Raw genomic sequence first — 22,695 nt, 5'->3', positions numbered from 1 at the left:
TAATTCTTTTAATAGATTGTACATATTGTAAATTAGACTATCGCTGGATAATTCATATTAATCTATTTGTTACATTTACTTAGACACATTTAGTGCTCAGTAATTAAGGCTTATAGTGAATCCATAGTATGAGATGTTAAATATTAATATCAATAATTGTATATTCACACACAACAATAGGACGCAATGGAAACGATATGCATTATATGCGGGTGGTTTAGAATAATATAGAACTGATGATTAATGTAATAATTTATTTAATTATCCATTTAATCTAAATGTAATAAATAGGTGAAAAAATAGATTCTTTATAAAAAATTAGATATAAGTATACTAAATATTATTAAAGATATGGATTCATAAAAACGTTTTATCGTTAAACACTCTATGATGATTTCATAAAATATGATTGAATTAGTAGTTATAAAAAAATAATTTGTCTCCGCAGTATTTAAACATATCGGTATTAACATGATGGTAGGTAGCTTGTCTGTCGTTTTGATATAGGTACTGTAAATAATCATGTTTTTTTTTACTATGTACGATCCTAAAAAAATCATATGGGTCACCACAGAGTGGATGTTGTATTAACAGATTTTTGTTTTTTTTTTTACAAGAAATGGATGTTAACCACTTGCTCAACTTATTTGGTCCATACTTTGACTCAAACACAAATTGAAAAACAATATGTGTATTTGCCAGACCCAGAATTCGAACCTGGGATCCACAACGTTATAGGCCGTTGCTTAAACCGCTCATGGGCCTGTAGAAATAAAATGTAATTGGCTTGTAATACTAATTAAAGCATGTCATTTTTATTTCAGTGCATGTCTCACAAAATTCTCAAACCACAACATTGGGACATTTGCTATAAACAAAATTTCAATGCGAAATGTCTTATAGATAATTTAATCATTAGACTTTGTAACTTTTTTCAGTAACACTTTTAAATTTATATTCATTATTTCTAAGTATAGAATAAGATTTAATTGAACGTTTTTGGTTACAGTGATTTATAAATTAAATATGTTAAGTACTACCTCCTTCTTGGGTAGTGGCGGTGACAGGAATTGAACCAGGTCCTGCCGCAACTCCATTAAAGGCACGCACGGTAACTCCATATCGAGTAAACTTCCTCAATCCAGTTATAGTTAGCTCCAAATTTGACCATCCATTGACAGTTACTGATTTACTGACATTGCTGCTGAATACTGGAAACGGATTGTTTGGATTTATTTCACTCCACGTAACCAAGTATCCAAGTAACTCGCCGTTCCATGACTCGTGGGGAGGAGACTGTAAAATAACATATTATTAAATATTATTAATCAATATTTGTTATTATGTATGAAGTATCAGTTAATTTATTATAATAACAGTCATTACCTTCCACGTAACCATTAATTCACCTTGACCTCCGATTTGAACTTGCACATTTGTAGGCGGTTCCATAGGGGCTGAAATAATAAAAAAACATTATTAACGATACTAGTATTATAATACCATTTTAGTTATATCATTAATTTTATTTGTCACATTGGGGAAGTCCAGGCAAAGCGAGTCACATAGTTCAATTTTGACATCATATTGTCACTAACGATATTATAATTTTCAATGTTTGTTAGGATTTTTGATAGAGTTGAGTCTCAATTATTTCATAGTAGTTATTTTACTAAATCAAAATAATCTTATGTTGTAGCAGTTTAAGCGTTAGTCTATAGCTTCGTGGGTCCCAGGTTCAAATCCTGAGTCTGGCAAGTACAAAATATATTGTTCTTTCAATTTGTGTATGAGTCAGAGTATGGACCTAATAGGTTGAGCAAGACAAGTGGCTGACATCCATTTCTCTTAAAAACAAAATCTTTTAATACAAACCTCCACTCTGTGGAGGCCCATATGATCTTATTAGAATCGGACATGGTCGGGAGGGGGGGGGGGTAAATTTATGCCTTTTGTTTTATATTGAATATTATTATTATTTTGTTTTAATCGCAATTTTCGATTAGTTCAATTAAAAAGAGATCACCGCAAAAACTGGGTATGGGTAAAGTGGATATGGTATCCGTTTAAGCCAGATCTAAATAATTTAACTACCCACAATTAAGATAGTTGTATTTAAGTAAGGGACATTCGAATGAGCCAAATTTAAGCATAACAAATAATCAAAATTATAAAAATCGAAATAATTACAGAAAATGAAACGTCAGCTTAGCTTTGTTACAAGACTACATTTAAATCAATTCTGAAAACAGGATTCAATACAGCCAATAGCTGCTCAAATGATTCTACGAGTTGTACTGAAATGATTTCATTTGATTATTATGTCATTATTATAAATTTGTGCGTGATTAAGCATGCAATATAAATAACATAATGAAGTTGTATCATACATTTAATACTATTTATTATGTTATCGTCTTTCCTTATGGGGTTCGTTTTGCCTGTGCTTCCCCTTCTTATAAACGGATCATACAAGCCTAAAAAAATTGATGGTTAAACTAAAAAAAATTAGAGCAATAATTTTTGATAGTCATCTGCCCAATTGAATCTCAAAATTTTATTTTACTTTGAATCGATGGTGAACGGACGTGACAACACATTCATTATTTATTAATTTATTTAAAACTTAAACTGATAGGACTACTAAGCATGAGTAGGTTATAATACTTATTGAAGTATTATTAATTTGTGATATTAAGCCATGACTTATTAAACAATGTTTGATATTAAATAATAACTTTCAGTAAAATGACAATACAGCTATGATAAAAATAATTTTAATTTACCGAACGATAATAATATTGACCGTAATAGCTCTATTATAGTATGATACGCAGAAATACACACAAGTTAATATATCTTATGGTTCAAGGAAAGGTTATTATTAGAAAATAAGGTCAAGCGTGAGTGAAGCATTATGATATCTATAAATCCCTTGGGGATTGAAGCAACCGGACGTTCATTAGTCCTCATGATTATGGATATATCCGTTCAAGGGATATTGCACCACAAGAATAAGCAAACAATATATTAATGTATAAATAGGTATATATATGAATTATTATTGAAAAGACTTTATTATTTAGACTGTTAGTAGCTTTAATAAACTGGAATATTTTGAATTAAATATATTCCATGATACATATTATGTATTGTGTATTTCCTTTTACCTTCTTCTTGTGTTTTAACTACTACCGGTTCTGAATAAGTGCTATGTTCAATAGTATTATATGCTGCCAGTCTGACTGTATACGCAGTTGCTGGATGAAGACCAGATACAATGGCATCACAAACGATAGCTTCTGATAATCCTGCTACGCCACCATGTCTTTCCAAATCTTCACTGTAACCAAAAAAAAAATAGTAATCGTTAATATATTGCAACTTTGAATCTACTTTTCAGTTTTCAAAATGCTTGAGGCATCTTATGGTAGAGCAAGAGAGCTTCCCTATAATAAATTAAACCAGAATATGAATCATCCACAATCTAGTGCATGTCAGTTGAATATAATATATCACATGCTAGATATTCAAAGAGTATAAACCAAAAGCGAAATTCTAGTCACTAAAATTAATTACTATTTTCTATTATCTCTCATAATAATATATAATATAATTTTATTTTTATATAATTTGTGTGACTTTGTGGATTCCAGATATATTAATTATATTAGAATGTAAATGTTATGAGTTTGCTAAAATAATTGACCGTCTTACCTATTCTGAGATACTTTGACATCGCTCAGTGAAATGTTGACTACTTTTGCTAGTAACCAATCGTCTTTGTTAATTGATCCTAATAGTTGATATTGTGCTAAATATCCCATTAAGGGAGTATTGCCATCAAAGCCTCTGATCCAAGATAGTCTCACAACACGTCCCCCTACTTCAACCACGTGTAGGGATACTGGTGGATCGGGTCGTTCTAAAAAGATGAAAATTTCGATTTAAATTAGCACTTATGTAGTAATATTCAATATACATGTGAAATTCACTTGATTATAAATACTTTAAAGATGTTACACGATACAAAAAGGGGGATCTTTTAATCCTTTTACAGTTATGCTCGTATTGTCTGATTTTAAAAATATGCTCTCCCCTCATAAATAAAATTTCATAATAATAAATCTTGCATCTGTAATTTATACACTAATAATGTGACACATTTTCACATCAATATTTCTTTAAAAACGCATACATTTTTAAATCGTTGCGAACAATGTAAGTATGAAATAAAAAAAATTTATAACAAATTATGTTTTTATGATAAAGTTTACACACCCGACAATATGTGACATAAATTTCTGTAAAAACTTAATAGGAGAGAATCCTTGAATTTTCATGCATTTTTTAAATATAAAATAATATCTATTATATATATTTTATTAGTTAAACAGATTCAATAATTAAGAATACATAATTTAAAAAAAAATTGAAAAGAAAAATTTAAATAAATTATAATATGTTATCAATTGAACTTGCTTTTACGTGGTAGAACTACAATAATACATTATAGTGATTTTGAAACAAAGTTATTTTTCTTAATTATAATTTAATTGACTAATTTACGTTAAAAACCGTTTTGTTTGTTTGCTCCCATCTTCGGAACGGTAAATTATAGATGACTTTCTGAAGATGGGTTTATAGCCCGAAACAACTATCATCGTAAATGACTCAATTGAAGTAGAATTCAAATCAACAATACTAACTGTTCTAAAACCAAAATATATGTTGGTGGCCCGTATAAACTTCATATACATAATTGTATAAAAAATTCAGTAGATTCAATGTTTAAAAAATACCATTTTTTTATATTTTTTGTTACCTTCTATAGCTAAATGGATAAGGTGTTCACTGCGTCCAAAGGCATTCTCAGCTTGACATCGGTATGCTCCTGAATCTCTTCGCTCAGCACGGCTAAGTCCAAGTTGAGAACGAAGGCCAGCTTCAGTTCTAACTTCAGACATACTAATTCTAAAATATAAAGTATTTTCTTTTGAAATCGCCTTAGGCAAAATATACTACTAACATTTAACTTGATTGCTCTGATAAATAATTTAGTCTATAGTGGAATATGGTTTACCTATAAGTATTTAGATCAACTCTTTTAAAATTGTGAGTCCATTGTACTTTAATTGGATTATCCCCGAAAACTTCACAAACTAACGTAACTGGGTCGTTTCTTCTGGCAGACATATTTTTGGATGTTACTTCGAAATGTGCAGGTTCTAGAATAAGATCAAGAAAGGTACCATAAAAAAGTGACAAATAGCAACTATTATCTAGCCATATCTTCTTCATTGACATCATCACAGATAAGGATCGTATTCACAATAGAATACTGTCAAATTTTGGAACAAAATTTTCCATATTTTCCTATAGGTACTTTGCAAGAGTTTACGCTGATACTTTGAAATTTTATTTGAATTTATTCAACTCGTCACTTTACTTAATGAGTATTTCACTTTGCCTTTTTAACCTGGTACAGTTAACCTTTCGAGGCTTTATGTATATCACTACACAGATTGCATAATATTTATATTACAATTATTGACGTTATATATATACTTATATATATATATTTAGTGTGAGGTATATTTCATTCAAATATTGCATTACAATATTACCTAAAAATATATAACAAATAAGTTAATAAGGTATTTTTTTCACCATTGATTGTGAGATATATTTGCTTGCTAAGTCCAGATCCAATACCATTTTCTGCATTGCAAAGATACTGCCCTTCATTGTATGGAGATGCAGCAGCAATTGTCAATGATCCATTTACTAGTATCATTTGGCGACTATCAAAGTCATTTAATGGTCGAAAATCAGCTGAATTTTGCCCTAAAAATACAAAAAATAATAATAATTTATAATATACTAGCTGAAGTACCCGGCTTCGCACAGGGTCACTTCGTGGTTATATTTATCTTAGATATTTGAAAAATAATAAGAGTTAATTATTTTTTTAATATTAAAATATCTGTGTAATACAATATGGCAATATGAAAATAATTCTAATAGGAGTAAAGGTCAAACATAAGAACACTAAATTAAAATCGAATCCAAAATATGAAAACGTTATTAATGTTATTAATATGTAGTAAAAAAAAAATCAAAATTGGATGGAACAAACAAACAACAAACTTTGTATTTTATATAATAATAATTTAGAAACCTTCGCAAGTGTGCGCACAACAACTGACAAAAGTTTCATCGCAATCGGATGAATGGTATAGGAACGCATACGAATATTAGAAGAAGTTGATTTTCTAAATCAGAAATCTTCGTGGGCATGCGCATGACAACTCACCAAAGTTTCATTGCAATCGGATTAATGGTATAGGAATGCATACGAATAAAAGAAGAAGAAGATGGTTGTACTAATTCAAAAACCTTCGCGGGCGTGCGCACAACAGCTGGTCAAAATTTCATCACAATCGGATGAATGGCATAAGAACGCATACAAATAGAAGAAGAAAAAGATGATTGTACTAATTCAGAAACCTTTGCGGGCAAGGGCACAACACTTGATCAAAATGTCATTGCAATCGGATGAATGGTATAGGAACGCATAAAAATAGAAGTAGAAGATGATTTTCTAATTCAGAAATCTTTGTGGGCATGCGCACAACAACTGGTCAAATTTTCATCGCAATTGGATGAATGGTATAAGAACGCATACAAATAGAAGAAGATAGAATGAAGAAGAGGAAGAAGATGATGATTTTTCTAATTCAGAAACCTCATGGATGTGCATACAACCACTTACCAAAATTTCATTGCAATCGGATGAATGGTATAGGAACCAAGGAAGAAGAAGAAGATAGTTGTACTAATTCAAAAACCATTGCGGGTGTTACCACAATAACTGACGAAGGTTTCATCGCAATTGGATGAATGGTATAGGGACCATACGAATAAAAGAATATAGAATGAAGAAGAAGAAGAAGAAGATGGTTGTACTAATTCAGAAACCTTTGCGGGTGTTGGCACAATTATTGACGAAAATTTTATTGCAATCGGATGAATGGAATAGGAACGCATACGAATAGAAGAATATAGAATAGAAGAAAAATATGAAGAAGAAGATGATTGTACTAATTCAAAAACCATTGCGGGTGTTACCACAACAACTGACGAAAGTTTTATTGCAATCGGATGAATGGTATAGGGACCATACGAATAAAAGAAGAGAAAATGAAGAAGAAGAAGAAGAAGAAGATGGTTGTACTATTTCAGAAACCTTTGCGGGTGTTAACACAACAACTGACGAAGGTTTTATTGCAATCGGATGAATGGTATAGGGACCATACGAATAAAAGAAGATAAAATGAAGAAGAAGAAGAAGAAGAAGACAGTTGTACTATTTCAGAAACCTTTGCGGGTGTTAACACAACAACTGACGAAGGTTTCATCGCAATCGGATGAATGGTATAGGAACCATACGAATAAAAGAAGATAGAATGAAGAAGAAGAAGAAGATGATAATTTTTCTAATTCAAAAACCTTTATGAATGTGCATACAACCACTTACCAAAATTTCATTGCAATCGGATGAATGGTATAGGAACCATACGAATAAAAGAAAATAGAATGAAGAAGAAGAAGAAGTGAGGATTTTTCTAATTCAGAAACCTTCATGGATGTGCATACAACCCCTTACCAAAATTTCATTGCAATCGGATGAATGGTATAGAAACGCATACGGGACAGACAGACAGACATTCATTTTTATATATTAGTATAGCCTATACTCTTCCCGCAAGTGCAAGCAATAAGTTTACAAAGTTTTATCGCAATCGGATGAACGGTATGGCTGCGCATTAAATACGAACAAACAAACACACAAATATTAATTTTTATATATTAGATTATTGCTACCAAGTTATCGAAAAAATATTAAATATTAGCCTACGTTTTAGGTAGTAGAATACGAGTATATAAAATGACAAATTTAATATTTACCTTGTCCTTTAAACCACGTTATTTTTGGTTCCGGAAAACCTTTTGCAGCACAATGGATAACGATAGGCGTCCCAAGTAACGTGGATATGTCTTGTGGCTCATATAACCACTGAGGTGCAACTTAAATAAAAAAGGCGACACCTTTTTATTAGGATTAATAAAAAAATATATTGTTAATTCATTCATTACGTGAATAAGTATCATACCTTTGACCATGAGTTGGGATGTGTAATTTACTTTGGCAGCATTATTGCTAGCAACGCAAGTATAGTCTCCACTGTGTACTGATGTCACTTTGCTAAATATTAAAAAACTGAATTCATCTAAAGCTTTTTCTTGAATCTGAAAATAATTAGACCAAAGTTATAATTAATTAACTTATAAATTAATATTAAAAAACTACAAAAAATCTGTTACACTTACTTGTAGTGAATTGGGAATAGGAATTCCATCCTTCAACCATTGAAAATGAACTGGTTTATCTCCTGAAGTCATTCCACATAGCAATTGAACTGAGCTACCTTCTTCTAGGTCTGGTGGAAATGTAAATGGTACAAGCTTTGGTGGTGCTAAAAGAAAAAAATATTAGGTGAATTAGTTAATCATAATCGTAATGGATTTTTGGGTTTTCACCTCGTGTTTTCTTCTTTCTTTCCTCGAAGTCTCAAACTATATAGAATTATTTAACTAATGCATATTTAAAATAAAAATCATTGACGTATTCAGTGGTAGCAGTATTTAAAAAAATATATTAATCTTCGTAAACAACCTTTCCCATATTTTATTCATAAATAAATACAAATTAATATAAATGTAGATATGTGTTTCAAATATTTCTTCATACAATTATTGATGAGGGGCATTGTTAAATAAATTGCATTTATAGTTTTATCGTATGGTTATTTTATTCTACTTTATCTACAACTGGTACTTACTGTTATTATATAAAAAAAAAATCATATTGTGTCTAATTCAAAATACTTCCTGCATATTATGTTTTGCAACATAATATATTATTGCAGATTGTTATCAGATATCTTTGATTTATTATAAATACAAGACGTATAAATAATAATATTATTGTAATTTTGCATATCGGAGTGCATTGCAAATTGTTAGTTTCCAGCAGGAAAATCTTTATAAATTGACAGAAACTTCATTGTGTGTGGTTCTTTTAGGAACAGAGTTAGTATCTTCCTTTTACTGGACATATTGTGTAAATTTATATGATTTTAAAATTATTTTTAACATGTGAGATTAAGTAATATAAATCAGAAAACTAATTTGATACGTTACTTTTAACGACAACTTGTAGGTCTCTTTTGACGGTTTCTCCGGAAGGTGAGGTAACAATGCATGTATATGCCCCAGCATCGGCCACCGTATCAACTCTCGCGACATGTAAGGCCCCCTCTGACCCTGACCCAAGCCTACTGAAACTGCCACCCAGTTCCTGACCCCTCCGAGTCCATCGAACCGAACTGAAAAAGTTGTAAAGTTGCAAAATTTATATACGCCTAAGCTTTCAATGTGGTATTATTTCCCATTTGATACTAATTAGGTTATATCCAAGAAAATTCTTTATTTTTAATTTGTTTACCATGCTCGATCCTAAGATGATCATAATATAAACATCCACAGTGTGAAGGTTAACTTGTTTTTATGAAAAATGGATGTTAATTACTTGTTCAACCTATTAGGTTCATACTATGTGTCCAAATATACATTGAAAAACAACATATTTTTTTGCCAGACCCGCAATTTATTTAGATACCTACAACATTATAGGCCGACACATTACTGATGGCTGAGCATTACTTACAGAATACATAATGTATTGAAAAGGTGATTTTATAATGTGAAAAATATTGATTTTAGCTTGTTTGTCTTTACTAATTAGTAGAGAAGAAGTATATTTTTTTATATTTCATTCGTAACTAATTATAAAAAATATGAGGCTCAATTTGAATTTAAAATTTTCAAGACACTCAACATATTTTTTTCAAATTCAACTATCATTAGAACGAACAGAAATAAATTGTTTCATATTATTTAAAAATGAAAATACAAGCACGAGTTCAAAACAAAGCGATATTCATATATAACTTTTACTATTTTTCATTACGCACGGCTACCAAAAGGTTTGAAAGAATAGCTTTTAGTTATAACCCAGAGCTTTCACTGAAATTTTAGGCTTTTGTTTTGACAGATAATATCGGGTGTGATAAAGAAAATATTAAAAGCCGACAGATGTTGAGCACATGCTGCTGCGAAGCTTTATTTAGGGTTCATGTTATTTAGAGATTATTTCGGTACAGTGAGTATTGAATAAAAAAAAATATATTTCTTTTCCCAAAAAAAAAATTCAAAATATTATTTTACGATAAATATCTTTTAAATGATGTTTTTAGAAAATGTAGCATATAAATTTACATTCATTACATACCTAATGGGATATCCTGAGTATGGACAATGAAGAGTCGTGTTAAGTCCTGCTACTACCCTTATCGGTCCAATAGCACGGATAGAAGGAGGCCCTAAAAAAGGATATTTTTAGTAATCACCTAAATAAATAACTACTTACGGCCATTCTACTTCACACGCACAGTTTCCCATTAGTATAAGTTTGGAAAAGCCTTTTGAGAGATTGGATAGGAGTCGTATATGGTCGTATGTGACATAATTAAATCTTACAACTGATAATAATATAATTTGCAATATTTAATGTATTATTTATATTGTCTGGATTTCAGTAAAAATATGTGTTTTATAAAATATCTAATTTTAAATAATAGTCCTCATTGATCTTACTCGTACTTATTTACAGTTATAATAGTTTAGTAAGATTTATAAACCTTTAATCGTTTTATCAGAGTCATAAATCATTGATCGTGATTTACTAAAACTTATTGTATTCGGACTGTTATTGTGTATTATTTTCTCGATATTTTGAAGTAGGTGCTTTAAAAGATTATTTAAAAAATATAATATTGTAAAAAGTGTAATATCAATGGTTTAACATTGATACCTCGTATCTGACATTCAATATTTTTGATAGGGGGTAGTTAAAATGTTATACAAAAATTATTAGATGATAATATTAAATAAAAACAAAAATACGCTTAGTGCAAAAATAATTTAGTTCATTTTTAATATAACGGTATTTTTGTTTTTATTTAATATCATTTAATAGTTTTTGTATAACAATGTAACTACCCCCTATCCAAAATAATAAATGTCAGATACAAGGTGTCAATGATAGACCATCGATATGAAAATTTGTCACACAAATACTGTGGTTTAGCTGACAGCAAACATTGCCCAGAGCAAAATGTGGTAAACGTTTTACTGAAACTATTTTATAATATCGTGTAATTATATAATATTTAATCACTACCTTTAGCTCTTTAAAGCGATAGCAACTAGAATAATATTGTTGTTCAGTATTGAACCTCAACTACGCTGCTTATATAAATAGAATTGAGAGAGAGTAAAAACACTTTCTGAGTTCTTGTTCACTCAAAACCTCAACAAGGATTTGCCAAACTATTGCTCCCAAATGCGAAACTTCAAAATTTAATTATTAGCAAACCTTAAAACTCTCTCTAATTTTGTTTTTATTTTTAACCTCCTAAATAACCACAATCACTTTTTAAAATAATCTTAAACAACCTTAGAGTAAACTTTTTGCCTCAGATTTTCAAACTACCGCAGGTTCACACCTACAAACCTAAATTCGGGTAGCATTTGGTAGCTCAACATGTATAATATGTCAATAGTAAATGAGTGTGACTCTTTCCTTCTAATCCGGAGGCGTCAGAGGCGAGTTGAATCGTAAAATTTCGAATGTATCACCAAGCCGCAAGCGAGTCAACTCGCGACTTGATTGTCAACATCATATATTTTTCATTTAATAATGTTCGCGCAAAAATTCCTGTGTATAATTTGATTTATTTTTTGCAAAAATAGCTGACCTATAAATGGTGAAATTTTCCTGGAAATTAAAAGGTTAATATGAGTTCCTTTGACACTACTTACTACTCATTTCAATTATTATTATGGCACCGTGTTTGCCTTGTTTTTGACCATGATAATTATATTTAGTTCTATATTTGTCATGAATGTTATATATCTAGAAATGGTGTTAATAGGGAACATTATTATTAAATAAAATACATACGTTTCGATTTGTATGTTGAAATAGTTTAATAGTAATAAAAAACTCTTACCATAAATATTTAATCTAGCAGTATGACTGGCTTCTCCAAGAGTATTGCTTGCTACGCATGTGTAAAGACCACCATCATCTGTATGAACTGATGAAATGTTCAAGTTTGCAATTACATCACCGTTTTTAGAAATATATTGTCCAGTCGAATATCTGAAAAAATATGGTACTTAATAAATAATATATTTTGAAATATTAAATAGACAATTTTGATGGTTTGATAATTTATATTTATTTTTAATTTGTTAAATAAAACAATAAGTACTTGCATCGGTTACAAAACTTTTAATCGATCCAAAATGTATCAGAATATTATATAAAATACATCTCTGATATCATCATAATATTAGAATTTTTGCATAATATTATTAATAACAAGTCCACTCTCCGCTCACATAAACACAACGATATTTATCGTCTTCGAATCTAAGACATAAATAATTTACTTAATTAATTCATAATATTATTTATTAGCACCTAACGTGGACCAGTTATAAGCCACCCGGTTCTGAAACAGTGTGACGCGGGTTTGAATTCTGCATTCAGTAAAGTTTAATTATTTATGATTCAAAGAAATATACTAACGAAGCAGCCAAAATCCAGATCACATTGTAGACATAAATGGGATACTATTCGGAATTTAAATGACATACATACTAAATGTGCGTAAAGACTAAACTTTTGCACAGAGTAATGATTTGAATGAGAAAGCAAAATTAAGACACAGAGAATAAATTGCTGTAATAAAAATTCATAATTGGCATATTATGTTTTCTTCTATTCTTCTAATATATTTATGGATGATATAACCTACCTATGAGATGAAACAATTTCAGCAATCGGCTGCCCATCGAGAAGCCAATGAAAATGTGGTGGGGGAGCACCTGCCGCAGAGCATCTCAAGGAAACTGCTGGACCTCCTCGCAAAGCCTGCTCTATGAATGTGTATTGAAGTTCAGGAGCCATGTCTGAAACAATATTGGACACTAAATAGGATGCCACCTTGTTATATACATATACTGGCAGATATTAATCGTTTGGATGATAGACCTGTTGAGTGGTGCTTAGATGAGTACCTTAAATAGTGAATAATCACAAATGTCGCTATTTATAAGTTATTCCAGTGATTGAAAAACATTAACTTATTACATCGGTATTACTTATTAGATGAGTATGCCAAGTTATTTTAAGGCTCACTTAATATTCCATACTTATTTTTTGCAGTTATGTATAATGAACTATAACAACACATTAGGTTAACTCATAACTTAGTCTATAGTCCGATAATAGCATAATAATGTATAGACTCAGTTTACATGTATTATGTACCGAAAAACGCTGCGTGAAAAGGCGTCTTTACTCAAGCATACACATAATCTGGATTAAGTTACTAATTATACGTAACCACGAATCAAAAATATTATCATATTTTTTAAGAAACCACCAATATAACAGTTTATATATCTACATAACTTATTACAAATGAAAATATTCTTCCAATAAAATTTCAAAAGCTGTTTTAACGCTATTTTAGAATATATAAACGGTGTTTTTTATTCGGTTAGATAGAACATACGAAAGTACTGTCAAGCCTAGTTGTGATACTGCTCTCACTTTTTAATATTTATGATCTGTATAGTCCGTCGAATTATTATGAATAGAGGCATACTTGAGCAACGCTTCTAAATTATTCAAATTTACTTCGAAAATCAGTCGTCGATTCGCGCAACTAATAGACGACTTCGTGGTATTTATGGCATACATAACCGTCCAGTTGAGCAAGCCATCCTTCGAGCTATTTATTATGAATCGTATTTAGGTTTTTAGAATAGAAACAACGTGCTCGGGTGTCACGACGAACAGGGGAAGTGAGTTTATTTCTTTTCATAGACACAGTTATGCCATATTTTAAAAGTACAGAGCTTCCAAAATTATAGTGTTGGGTCACTAGTGTGGTGTTCGATGTGTAGGTTGAGGATGATGATAACGAGGTCAACGATGTAGCAGGGTGAGATTTATTAGCAGCGTATCGGTACAGTAGTATATTATACATGATAGTTACGAGCTAAGTACTTGGATTCGAGTGACATTGAGATAAATTGTTCTTCGTTATTTATACAATAAAAGTAACACATTAACATAAAATTCTGGTACATAATCATATTAGACTAACTATAGAGTCAGTGTTTTAAATTGAGTAGCGAAATGAAATATTATTTGTTATTACAGTTGTAAGAAAATACTATGAAAAATGATTATTCAGCTAATACACCGTAATGGTAGAATGTGCTGTGATATGATGTAATAATACACCGTCTCTAATTTTGCCAATCGACTTGCTGTTCTAGCTGAATTGTTTACTGGAAATGGATTCGCTGGGAATATATTACTGCAAAGTAATTTGATATTTTTATAAACAATAGATATTCGATCGCTTATTATTCTGCAGCTACAATAGTATTTCGGCAAAAAATATAGTATTCGTTGAATAACCAATACTTTTATGCATTTTCAAAAAATTACACGTAAAGTGATTAATTAGACATATTTTTAGATAAAAATTACTTGTTATGTAATTAACGAGTGCTTTTTTGGATAAATTCTATTGCGAACTTATTTTCCGAATTTTCAAAATTATAGTATTGTCGGACTTGTATATAGTACATAGTACGCGGGTCAAAATTATAGTACAAATACTATAATTATAGTACAGTTGGCATCACTGCATAGACAACACAAGTCAACAAGCTTATACATCTACACCATAGGTGGCGTTAGTGATAAGTAAAGACATAGTATTTTGAGCATATTACAACACTATGGCTAAATTTCGTACCACATACTCACTAAATTATGCAATAACATTAACTAGCATCTAAATAATTTTCTCACTAAAGAGAGTATAGCCGCTGTAAACAAAAGTGTGAAAGAAGATCCAAATTTATTGATTCGTCCTTGATAGCAGAATGTCTGTCTACTACGTGAAAATTTTTGGAAAAGGTTTTGGACTATACCCTATAACAGTGGTCTCCAACCCACGGTCCGTGGATTCAATGGTACCGGGCCGGCCAAGGAACATTAGTTTTGGATATCAGTGGAAGATGAATATCCATCTTTAAGCTGTAAAGCTATAAATTTATTAATGTCATTTTCAACAACCTATTTAAGCGAAAAAGCATTTTTGTCCATGTCGTCAATAAAATCGAAACAAATGAATAGACTGTACGTGAATGCAGTACTTCGTCTTTTAGAGACAGCACTGCAGCCAAGAATATCCAATATACGAGGGTGGGTCAATAAGTCCTTAGAAAAGCCGACAGGTGGCGCGACTAGTACTGTAAGCGGTTTGTTTTCATGCAGTGGCACTACCGATTCAGTATGCTGCGAAGTTTCAATCAGATTGGTCGGGTTGTTGTGTGTTTCTCGTACATTTAAAAAAAAAATTGTGGAAAATGGAAAAATGGAAAATGGAGAAAATTGAGTTTAGAGCTGTTATTAAACATTTTAATATAAAAGGGTTAACAGCAAAGGAAATAAAAAATGAGTTGGATTTAGTTCACGGCACATCTGCTCCTTTACTTGCAACTATTTATAACTGGTTAAATGAATTTAAACGTGGTCGTACATCAACAAAGGATGAACCACGCTCAGGACGTCCTGTAGAGGTGACTACACCAGAAATGATCAATAAAATCCACGATATGATGTTAAGTGACCGAAGATTAAAGTTGAGTGAGATAATTGAGGTTACAGGGATCTCAAAAGGTAGCGTCATTTCTATTTTACATGACAAATTGGGCATGAAAAAAATTTCTGCAAGATGGGTGCCGCGTTTGCTCACAGTCGACAATAAACGCAATAGGGTGGTGGCCTCTAAAGCCCTGTTGTCGCTCATGCAACGCAATCCGGATGAATTTTTTCGTCGCTTTGTGACTTTAGATGAAACATGGATACACCACTATACTCCCGAGACGAAAGAACAGTCAAAGCAGTGGATTGCGAAAGGCGAACCATGTCCAAAGAAGGCGAAAACCGTAAAATCAGCTGGTAAGGTTATGGCTACTGTATTTTGGGATGCACGTGGAATTATTATTGTTGACTATTTGGAAAAAGGAAAAACAATAACAGGGGATTATTATGCATCTTTATTGGACCAGCTAAAAAATAAAATTGAAGAAAAACGGCCTCATTTAAACAGGAAAAAAATCCTCTTTCATCAGGACAATGCCCGTGTTCACACATGTTTACGATCAATGGCTAAAATTGAAGAATTGAAGTTCGAATTGGTCGACCACCCACCGTATTCGCCAGATTTAGCCCCCAGTGACTTTTTCCTTTTCCCAAACTTAAAAAAATGGCTAAGTGGACAACGTTTTTTTTCAAATGAAGAAGTCATCGATCGGACAAATGCTTATTTTGAGGACCTTCCGAAAACTTATTTTTCTGACGGTTTAAAAAAATTGAGAAACGTCTAACCAAGTGTATTGAGCTCCAAGGAGATTATGTTGAGAAATAAAAAATAAAAATAAAAATAAAAACTGTTTTAATGCTTTTTTCTAAGGAATTATTGACCCACCCTCGTATTAACAAAGATGCAACAGCAGGTTTCGCATTAGTTTGTTGAATAAAACCCATTGTTTTGTTTAATTTTAATTGTAACAGACTGTTATATATATATATATATATATATTTGTTAGTTATAGTTATATTCATCTGTCATAATATAAGATTAAAAAAATATTACGTTAAAAAACATTTTTATTTCAGTATTCGTGGTCCGCGAAAAATGTTTCCATTTTTTACCGCTCCGCAGGTGTAAAAAGGTTGGGGAACAATGCCCTATAACATTTAGTTGGTGCATGAATTTAACCAACGAGACCATCATATGCGTCATTATTTCGCCGATTGGGCTCTAAGCCAGTTCAGTTCAATTGAGTTCAGTGATAAGGCTCATTTTTGATGTAACGGGTTTATTAATAAGCACAATTCTCATAATTGACCAATCTAAAATAGACACTATAGACTCCAATACAATACAATCTACAAAAATGTACCGTTTGGCACGGCTTACCCGCTGGTGGCATCATCAAACCGTATTTCTTCAAAAATTAGGCCGGAGCTTGCGTTACGGTCAATGAAAATCGTTACCGGATCATGATATATGGGTTTTTTTTTAAATATGGATGACATTGATCCTGACGACATGTGGTTCAACAGGGTGGCGTCACGTGATATACGGCGACCGCAACCATCTACGGGGGGACATGCTCAGCGTAGGTCAAAATGGAGCTTTTGATCTATTTTCAAAGCATGATCCTGGACATACCTTAAACGTTGTAGATAATCTATTTATATAATTTTGAAGCCTTATTATCCTCTATATTTATTTTAAACAGTTGATGACTGGATTTGGAACCTATGGATTATTTCCTGTGAGGTAAGGTAAAGTCACTGGCTTATTATGATAAACCACCAATTGTAAATAATTGTAAATTGATACTTTGGAAGCTAACATTGTTTGTATTGTTTGTGTATAGGGCCAGCAGTACTCAAAAAAGTGGTCCAAAATTAGACGTCCTGAATGCGCTTCTACAAAAATAGCCACGTATCTTTCGAACAAGTTAATTGTTTATTGTGTTATTTTATTGAATTTCAAGTATTATCGGGTTTTAAAAAAACATCCTTTACATACACTTTAAAATTATTTTTTTATAACACACATAAAATAACAGAAGAAACCACAAAAACATAAATTGCAAAAAAGTTATTTGATTTACATTAGAAGGTATTTTAGTGTATGATATATTATATTCCTTCATTACAGTGCCTACATTGATTATTGACATAAAAAATACCTAGATGTTAGTTACCTAAACTAATTTATTATGCTAATTGGATTGTAATAGTATACGTTTTATAACTTTGCACTTTTATGCACTTTTTACTACACTGATACATACGCCTCTGATTACTTCGCATAAAATTAGATCAAATGATATTCACTAGTATTAATAATATGTAGTAATAAATAAATAAATAGTTAATATATGTTAATAAAATATATAACATCATTTTCATCCTAGAGCCGGAGTAAAAGGTTATGAAGTATAATATAATAGACTTAAGTTTAAATTTTCTTCTAACTGAAATTCAATAAATAATACACAATTTTGCATTTAAAAAAATCTAATACGATCAATATACAGTATTATTATTAAAGTTTGTTTTTATTATTTTACTATAGTTTATTTAATTATGTATGATTCAGAATTATAAGTTTTCAAAAAGACAAAATTACATTGACAAATTAGTTTATTTGGTACTGTTCGGTTATACCGGAGGCAGCGGAAAACGCATTTTGAAAATAGCCGATAAACTGGATTATTTGTTAGTTTGGGTTAGTTTAGGTTCGGTTAGGTTGGGTTAGGTTAGGTTAGGTTAGGTTAGGTTAGGTTTGGTTAGGTTAACCTAACAAATAATCCAGTTTATCGGCTATTTTCAAAATGCGTTTTCCGCTGCCTCCGGTATAACCGAACAGTACCGTTTATTTTTATACAAAATTTAACATCGACTGTTATTAAATAAAATTGATACAATATCTATAATATTATTTTACATATGTTACCAGTTATCGCGATTATTTAAAGAAAAATCATTAAATTAAAAGTAGCTAATTAATTTTCAATTTGTGTGTTGTTCTTGGATATTGTGATAAATTGGTGTAATTAAAAGTCATAGTAAATGTTACATAATCGTTTAAAAGGAGTAAGGTAATATAATACAGGCCCAAGCGTGTACCAACTGAAAGCTTCTGAAATGTAAGTACCTATTTTCATATAAATATTATTATTATGATGTATATGTTGGGTTGAACACGTGCCATTTACATAGGTAATACATACACTTTTATTAATATTTGTAACATGTTAGATGTTTTTGTTTGTTACTGTATCTCTATTTTCATAGAAAAACATTACTAAATATTAGCTTAAGCAGATTTTTTTTTAAATTGAAGCTTCTTTTATATATTTTAATATTTTTTCATAATATACGCATCTTAAAAAATGAACACGATTCAACTGTATAGACATTTTCTATTGTAATTTGGTGACGAGCAAATTAATCATAATTATTATGGTAACTAATTATGATGTTATCCGTAAAAAATACTGTATATATTATATACCTAGGAGAGGGCAAAATGTACAAATCAAGGCCGAAAGATTCCTCTACAACTAATAATTATTATGCTTTTATATAAAATAGTGTAAAATAGTAATGTTAATGCTTTTATATAATATAATAAATAATTAACTCAAATATTTTTATTTAATGCTGAATATATACAAACTATTTTTAAAGAAAATACATAATATTGAAAAATCTTGGAAAAATATAATATTTGTTATATATTTTATTGTTAAAATGAAAATAAACAGGTATATTTATTATAAATATGTAAGAAAAAGATTAAAAGGTGGACTTTGCAGTCAGTTTTCATAATAAAACCTGACAGGATAGCGATAAAATAAAATAGAAAGAAATTAGATAAGGAGAATAGAAATATAATATTAATTAACTAAAATCATACAGTTACACTAGTAATATTGAAATTTAACATGTAAGAAAGAAGAGAAAAATAGATAAGAGAATAAAAAAGACATAACTACATTTAAATTCGAATAGTGCCGATTATAGAAAATTTTGGAGATTTATTGAGACGTGTTTACATTAAGCTTGCAAATTATTGATAGGATAAATGGTTGAAAAATAACTAGGTATCGTAATTTAATAAGAGCGCGCGGGTATGCTTGTAAAATTAGAATCACTACAACTGCCATGGTACAAAGCTTGGATTTGCAAAAATCTTGATAGAGAATGGAAACCCACACATTATAACCAAATTTGAATACCTTCTTCTATGAATCATATTAGTAACACTATTATCTTAATTTAAATTACAAGCCTTTCCTTCCAATGGGTCTATTCTATACTTATCGACCGCTAAAGTGATAAAGTGATAAATATTATCAAACTTATGGTAGGTTTGAATCAAGGTATTAGCACTTATTGTAACAATTACAATACGTTGGTTGTAATTGTTGCAATAAGTGCTTGATTTTAACAGCACCTCTCTTGGTTGTGATAAAATTTAGAGCGAAATAGAAAATTTTGATGATTTAGAGTGTTTAGACGGCTAACTTATTGTAACAATTTTAATACCTCAATGCAAGTATGTAATAAATACTATCACTTTATCACTGTAGCCGTCGAAAGTCGCCTTGTGTATAGAATAGACCCGTAGGAATTTGAAATACCTCAGAAAGCATAATATAAGCAATAATTCGGACGGATCGGTAGCTTCGTGGATAAAAGTACCCAACTGAATAGTGAGTGGTGTGAGGTTAAATCCCACTCGATAAAAAAGTATTTTTTTATAGGTTAGTTAAGTATTCTTTTGAGGTTTTTGAAAATTACATATTTTTAAATAGCTTATTGTAACAACAAAAAATAGCCACAATTATAAAAAAATAGTATACAATATAATAATAAGTCGTGTTATTGCATAATTCAACTGAGAGCGAGGAAAAAGTGGACGAAAAATATATATATATATAATATTATATTTTTTTCCTTTTTAACATGTGCTATAAACTAGTTACATGAAAAGGTGGTAAAACACTGGCAATATAATATATAAAAAGAATATTGTCTTTAAACTATAGCTAATATTATCAATGACCTACAATACCACTTTTACTATATACTTAGGTGTACGTATGGTATTCTACTATATATTAAGACATTATTGTAGGAATCGTAAAGTAAGAATCAGCATTAACAATGTTATACTCGAGTAAATAAGCAAGTGAGTAGATAAATATGCGAGGAGAATAGCTTAAACGAAAAGAAAACACATTGTTCACTCCTTTTATCGGCGAGTTATCTTTTCCCGCCATTCATTTTAATTGAATTGACTCGAATTTGTTGAGAAGGCGCGCGATACGCATCTCCTGCCGGAAAATTATTCCACAAAGACGAAAAAAGAATACATGATGGCCAACGACAAGTGAATATAGCTTTTTTTATCTTAGCCATACCTACTTATGACGGTTTTACGAAATTGGTGAAAGTGGATTAACCCACGCCTATGTAGGTATATAGTAAAATAACCATGATTAATTTTTAAGAAAATATTTTTTTAATTTAATGAATAAACACGATGTAAGAATTTAGCATTTTTTATTGAACATACATTATTCAGAATGAGTACTAGAAACTTGAAACACATTCATATTAGAAAAAATATTGATGTCGGACGGGATCTGAACTCCGTTGGCTTTCAGCCATTGCTGGCAATGTTCGCATCTGGTCTTAATCAGGCGTATCACAGGACCCTACGTTTAGACTGAGCACGTTAAATCCCTGCAGCTAACATTAAAAGGGACTATGAGATAACCACTCAATCTGATACGTACTTATATACAAAACTAACAATATTATATAATATTATCGCTTTCATCAACAATTGGATAGGGACGAGATACCTACATTGATATTTTTATTAGGTGCGTTGGTAGTTGAAATTTATAGTATTTATTTAATTTTTAATCGTGGGGCCTCAAAATCATCCAATAATACGGGTCTCTAAGTCCCTAAACCCACCTTTGTCTTCAGCTAGCAGTGAATAGTAGATCGCGAGTAATAATAGTAGATATATAATATCTAATATGGTATCTGAATCGACGGTAGGTAAAAATGATTATAATGCTTTTCGTTTCTTCCGAGTATACTTCCACCTCTCAAGATAAAGGTTAACTAAACAGTTTTAAACTAATTCTTGTTATCAAAAGGTCGGCTATAGCACGTTATATATTGTGTGTGATAAAATATAAATATGAATGTCTAATAATGAATCAATAAAAAGATTTAAATGTATTTGTAGTGTTAGTATATATTTTATACTATATAGTATATATATGTATCCATCTTTCATTATTAAATAACCCTAATAATAAGAATACTTACAAATATAACTAAATTATTGTTTTTTTTTTATTCTCCATTATTTTTAGAGAATATTTAAAAATGTACTATTTCTGTTAAATCTTTTGCGCTCAGCTTGTATAACTCTTACATTAATAAAGAGAAACGAATGAAAAAAATACGAAAATATATCATTAAAGATTGCTACAGTGGAGGCTATATTCATTGGAAGGAAAAACAGCTGATTTATGCGGACCAACACTGTGCATAGATGTCGCACAGTAGCGCGCGCGCAAACGGAAGCACGTCGAAACTTCCGCCGGCGGCAATAAATCAAGTGAACCTCGAGCTTCCGGCTGGCCCACCTAGATGGCGGACCAACATTGCACTAAAACATGCATGCGGTGAGGAAACTGCAACATAGCGCGGGAAAAAGTGATCGAACGCGGGAGCAGAAAGTGACAGATGGGATATGGGAGAGTCAAGATGAGAGCTATATAAAAATACTT

General features: G+C 30.8%; 1 protein-coding gene across 1 annotated transcript in view; it reads right to left on the bottom strand.

The window, feature by feature from the left end:
- Positions 1–22,695, bottom strand: part of LOC147072212 (cell adhesion molecule Dscam2-like) — a 39,110-nt gene that overhangs the window by 6,918 nt on the left and 9,497 nt on the right. The window contains exons 3-16 of the mRNA XM_085946702.1: positions 13,014–13,167; positions 12,201–12,352; positions 10,418–10,508; positions 9,268–9,452; positions 8,389–8,540; positions 8,178–8,313; positions 7,972–8,091; positions 5,671–5,847; positions 5,084–5,228; positions 4,826–4,974; positions 3,718–3,925; positions 3,171–3,343; positions 1,387–1,457; positions 1,041–1,296 (exon numbers count right to left, since the gene is read on the bottom strand). Of these exons, the coding sequence (XP_085802828.1) occupies positions 1,041–1,296; positions 1,387–1,457; positions 3,171–3,343; positions 3,718–3,925; positions 4,826–4,974; positions 5,084–5,228; positions 5,671–5,847; positions 7,972–8,091; positions 8,178–8,313; positions 8,389–8,540; positions 9,268–9,452; positions 10,418–10,508; positions 12,201–12,352; positions 13,014–13,167 (2,169 nt within the window). The remainder of the gene's footprint in view (positions 1–1,040; positions 1,297–1,386; positions 1,458–3,170; positions 3,344–3,717; positions 3,926–4,825; positions 4,975–5,083; positions 5,229–5,670; positions 5,848–7,971; positions 8,092–8,177; positions 8,314–8,388; positions 8,541–9,267; positions 9,453–10,417; positions 10,509–12,200; positions 12,353–13,013; positions 13,168–22,695) is intronic.

This window comes from Rhyacophila brunnea, unplaced genomic scaffold (assembly GCF_057557595.1).
Source record: "Rhyacophila brunnea isolate RB1 unplaced genomic scaffold, BYU_Rbru_1.0 scaffold_2, whole genome shotgun sequence".
Lineage (NCBI taxonomy): Eukaryota > Metazoa > Arthropoda > Insecta > Trichoptera > Rhyacophilidae > Rhyacophila > Rhyacophila brunnea.
The sequence above is the reverse complement of the archived record's forward strand: the minus strand, read 5'-3'. Positions and strand labels throughout refer to the sequence as shown.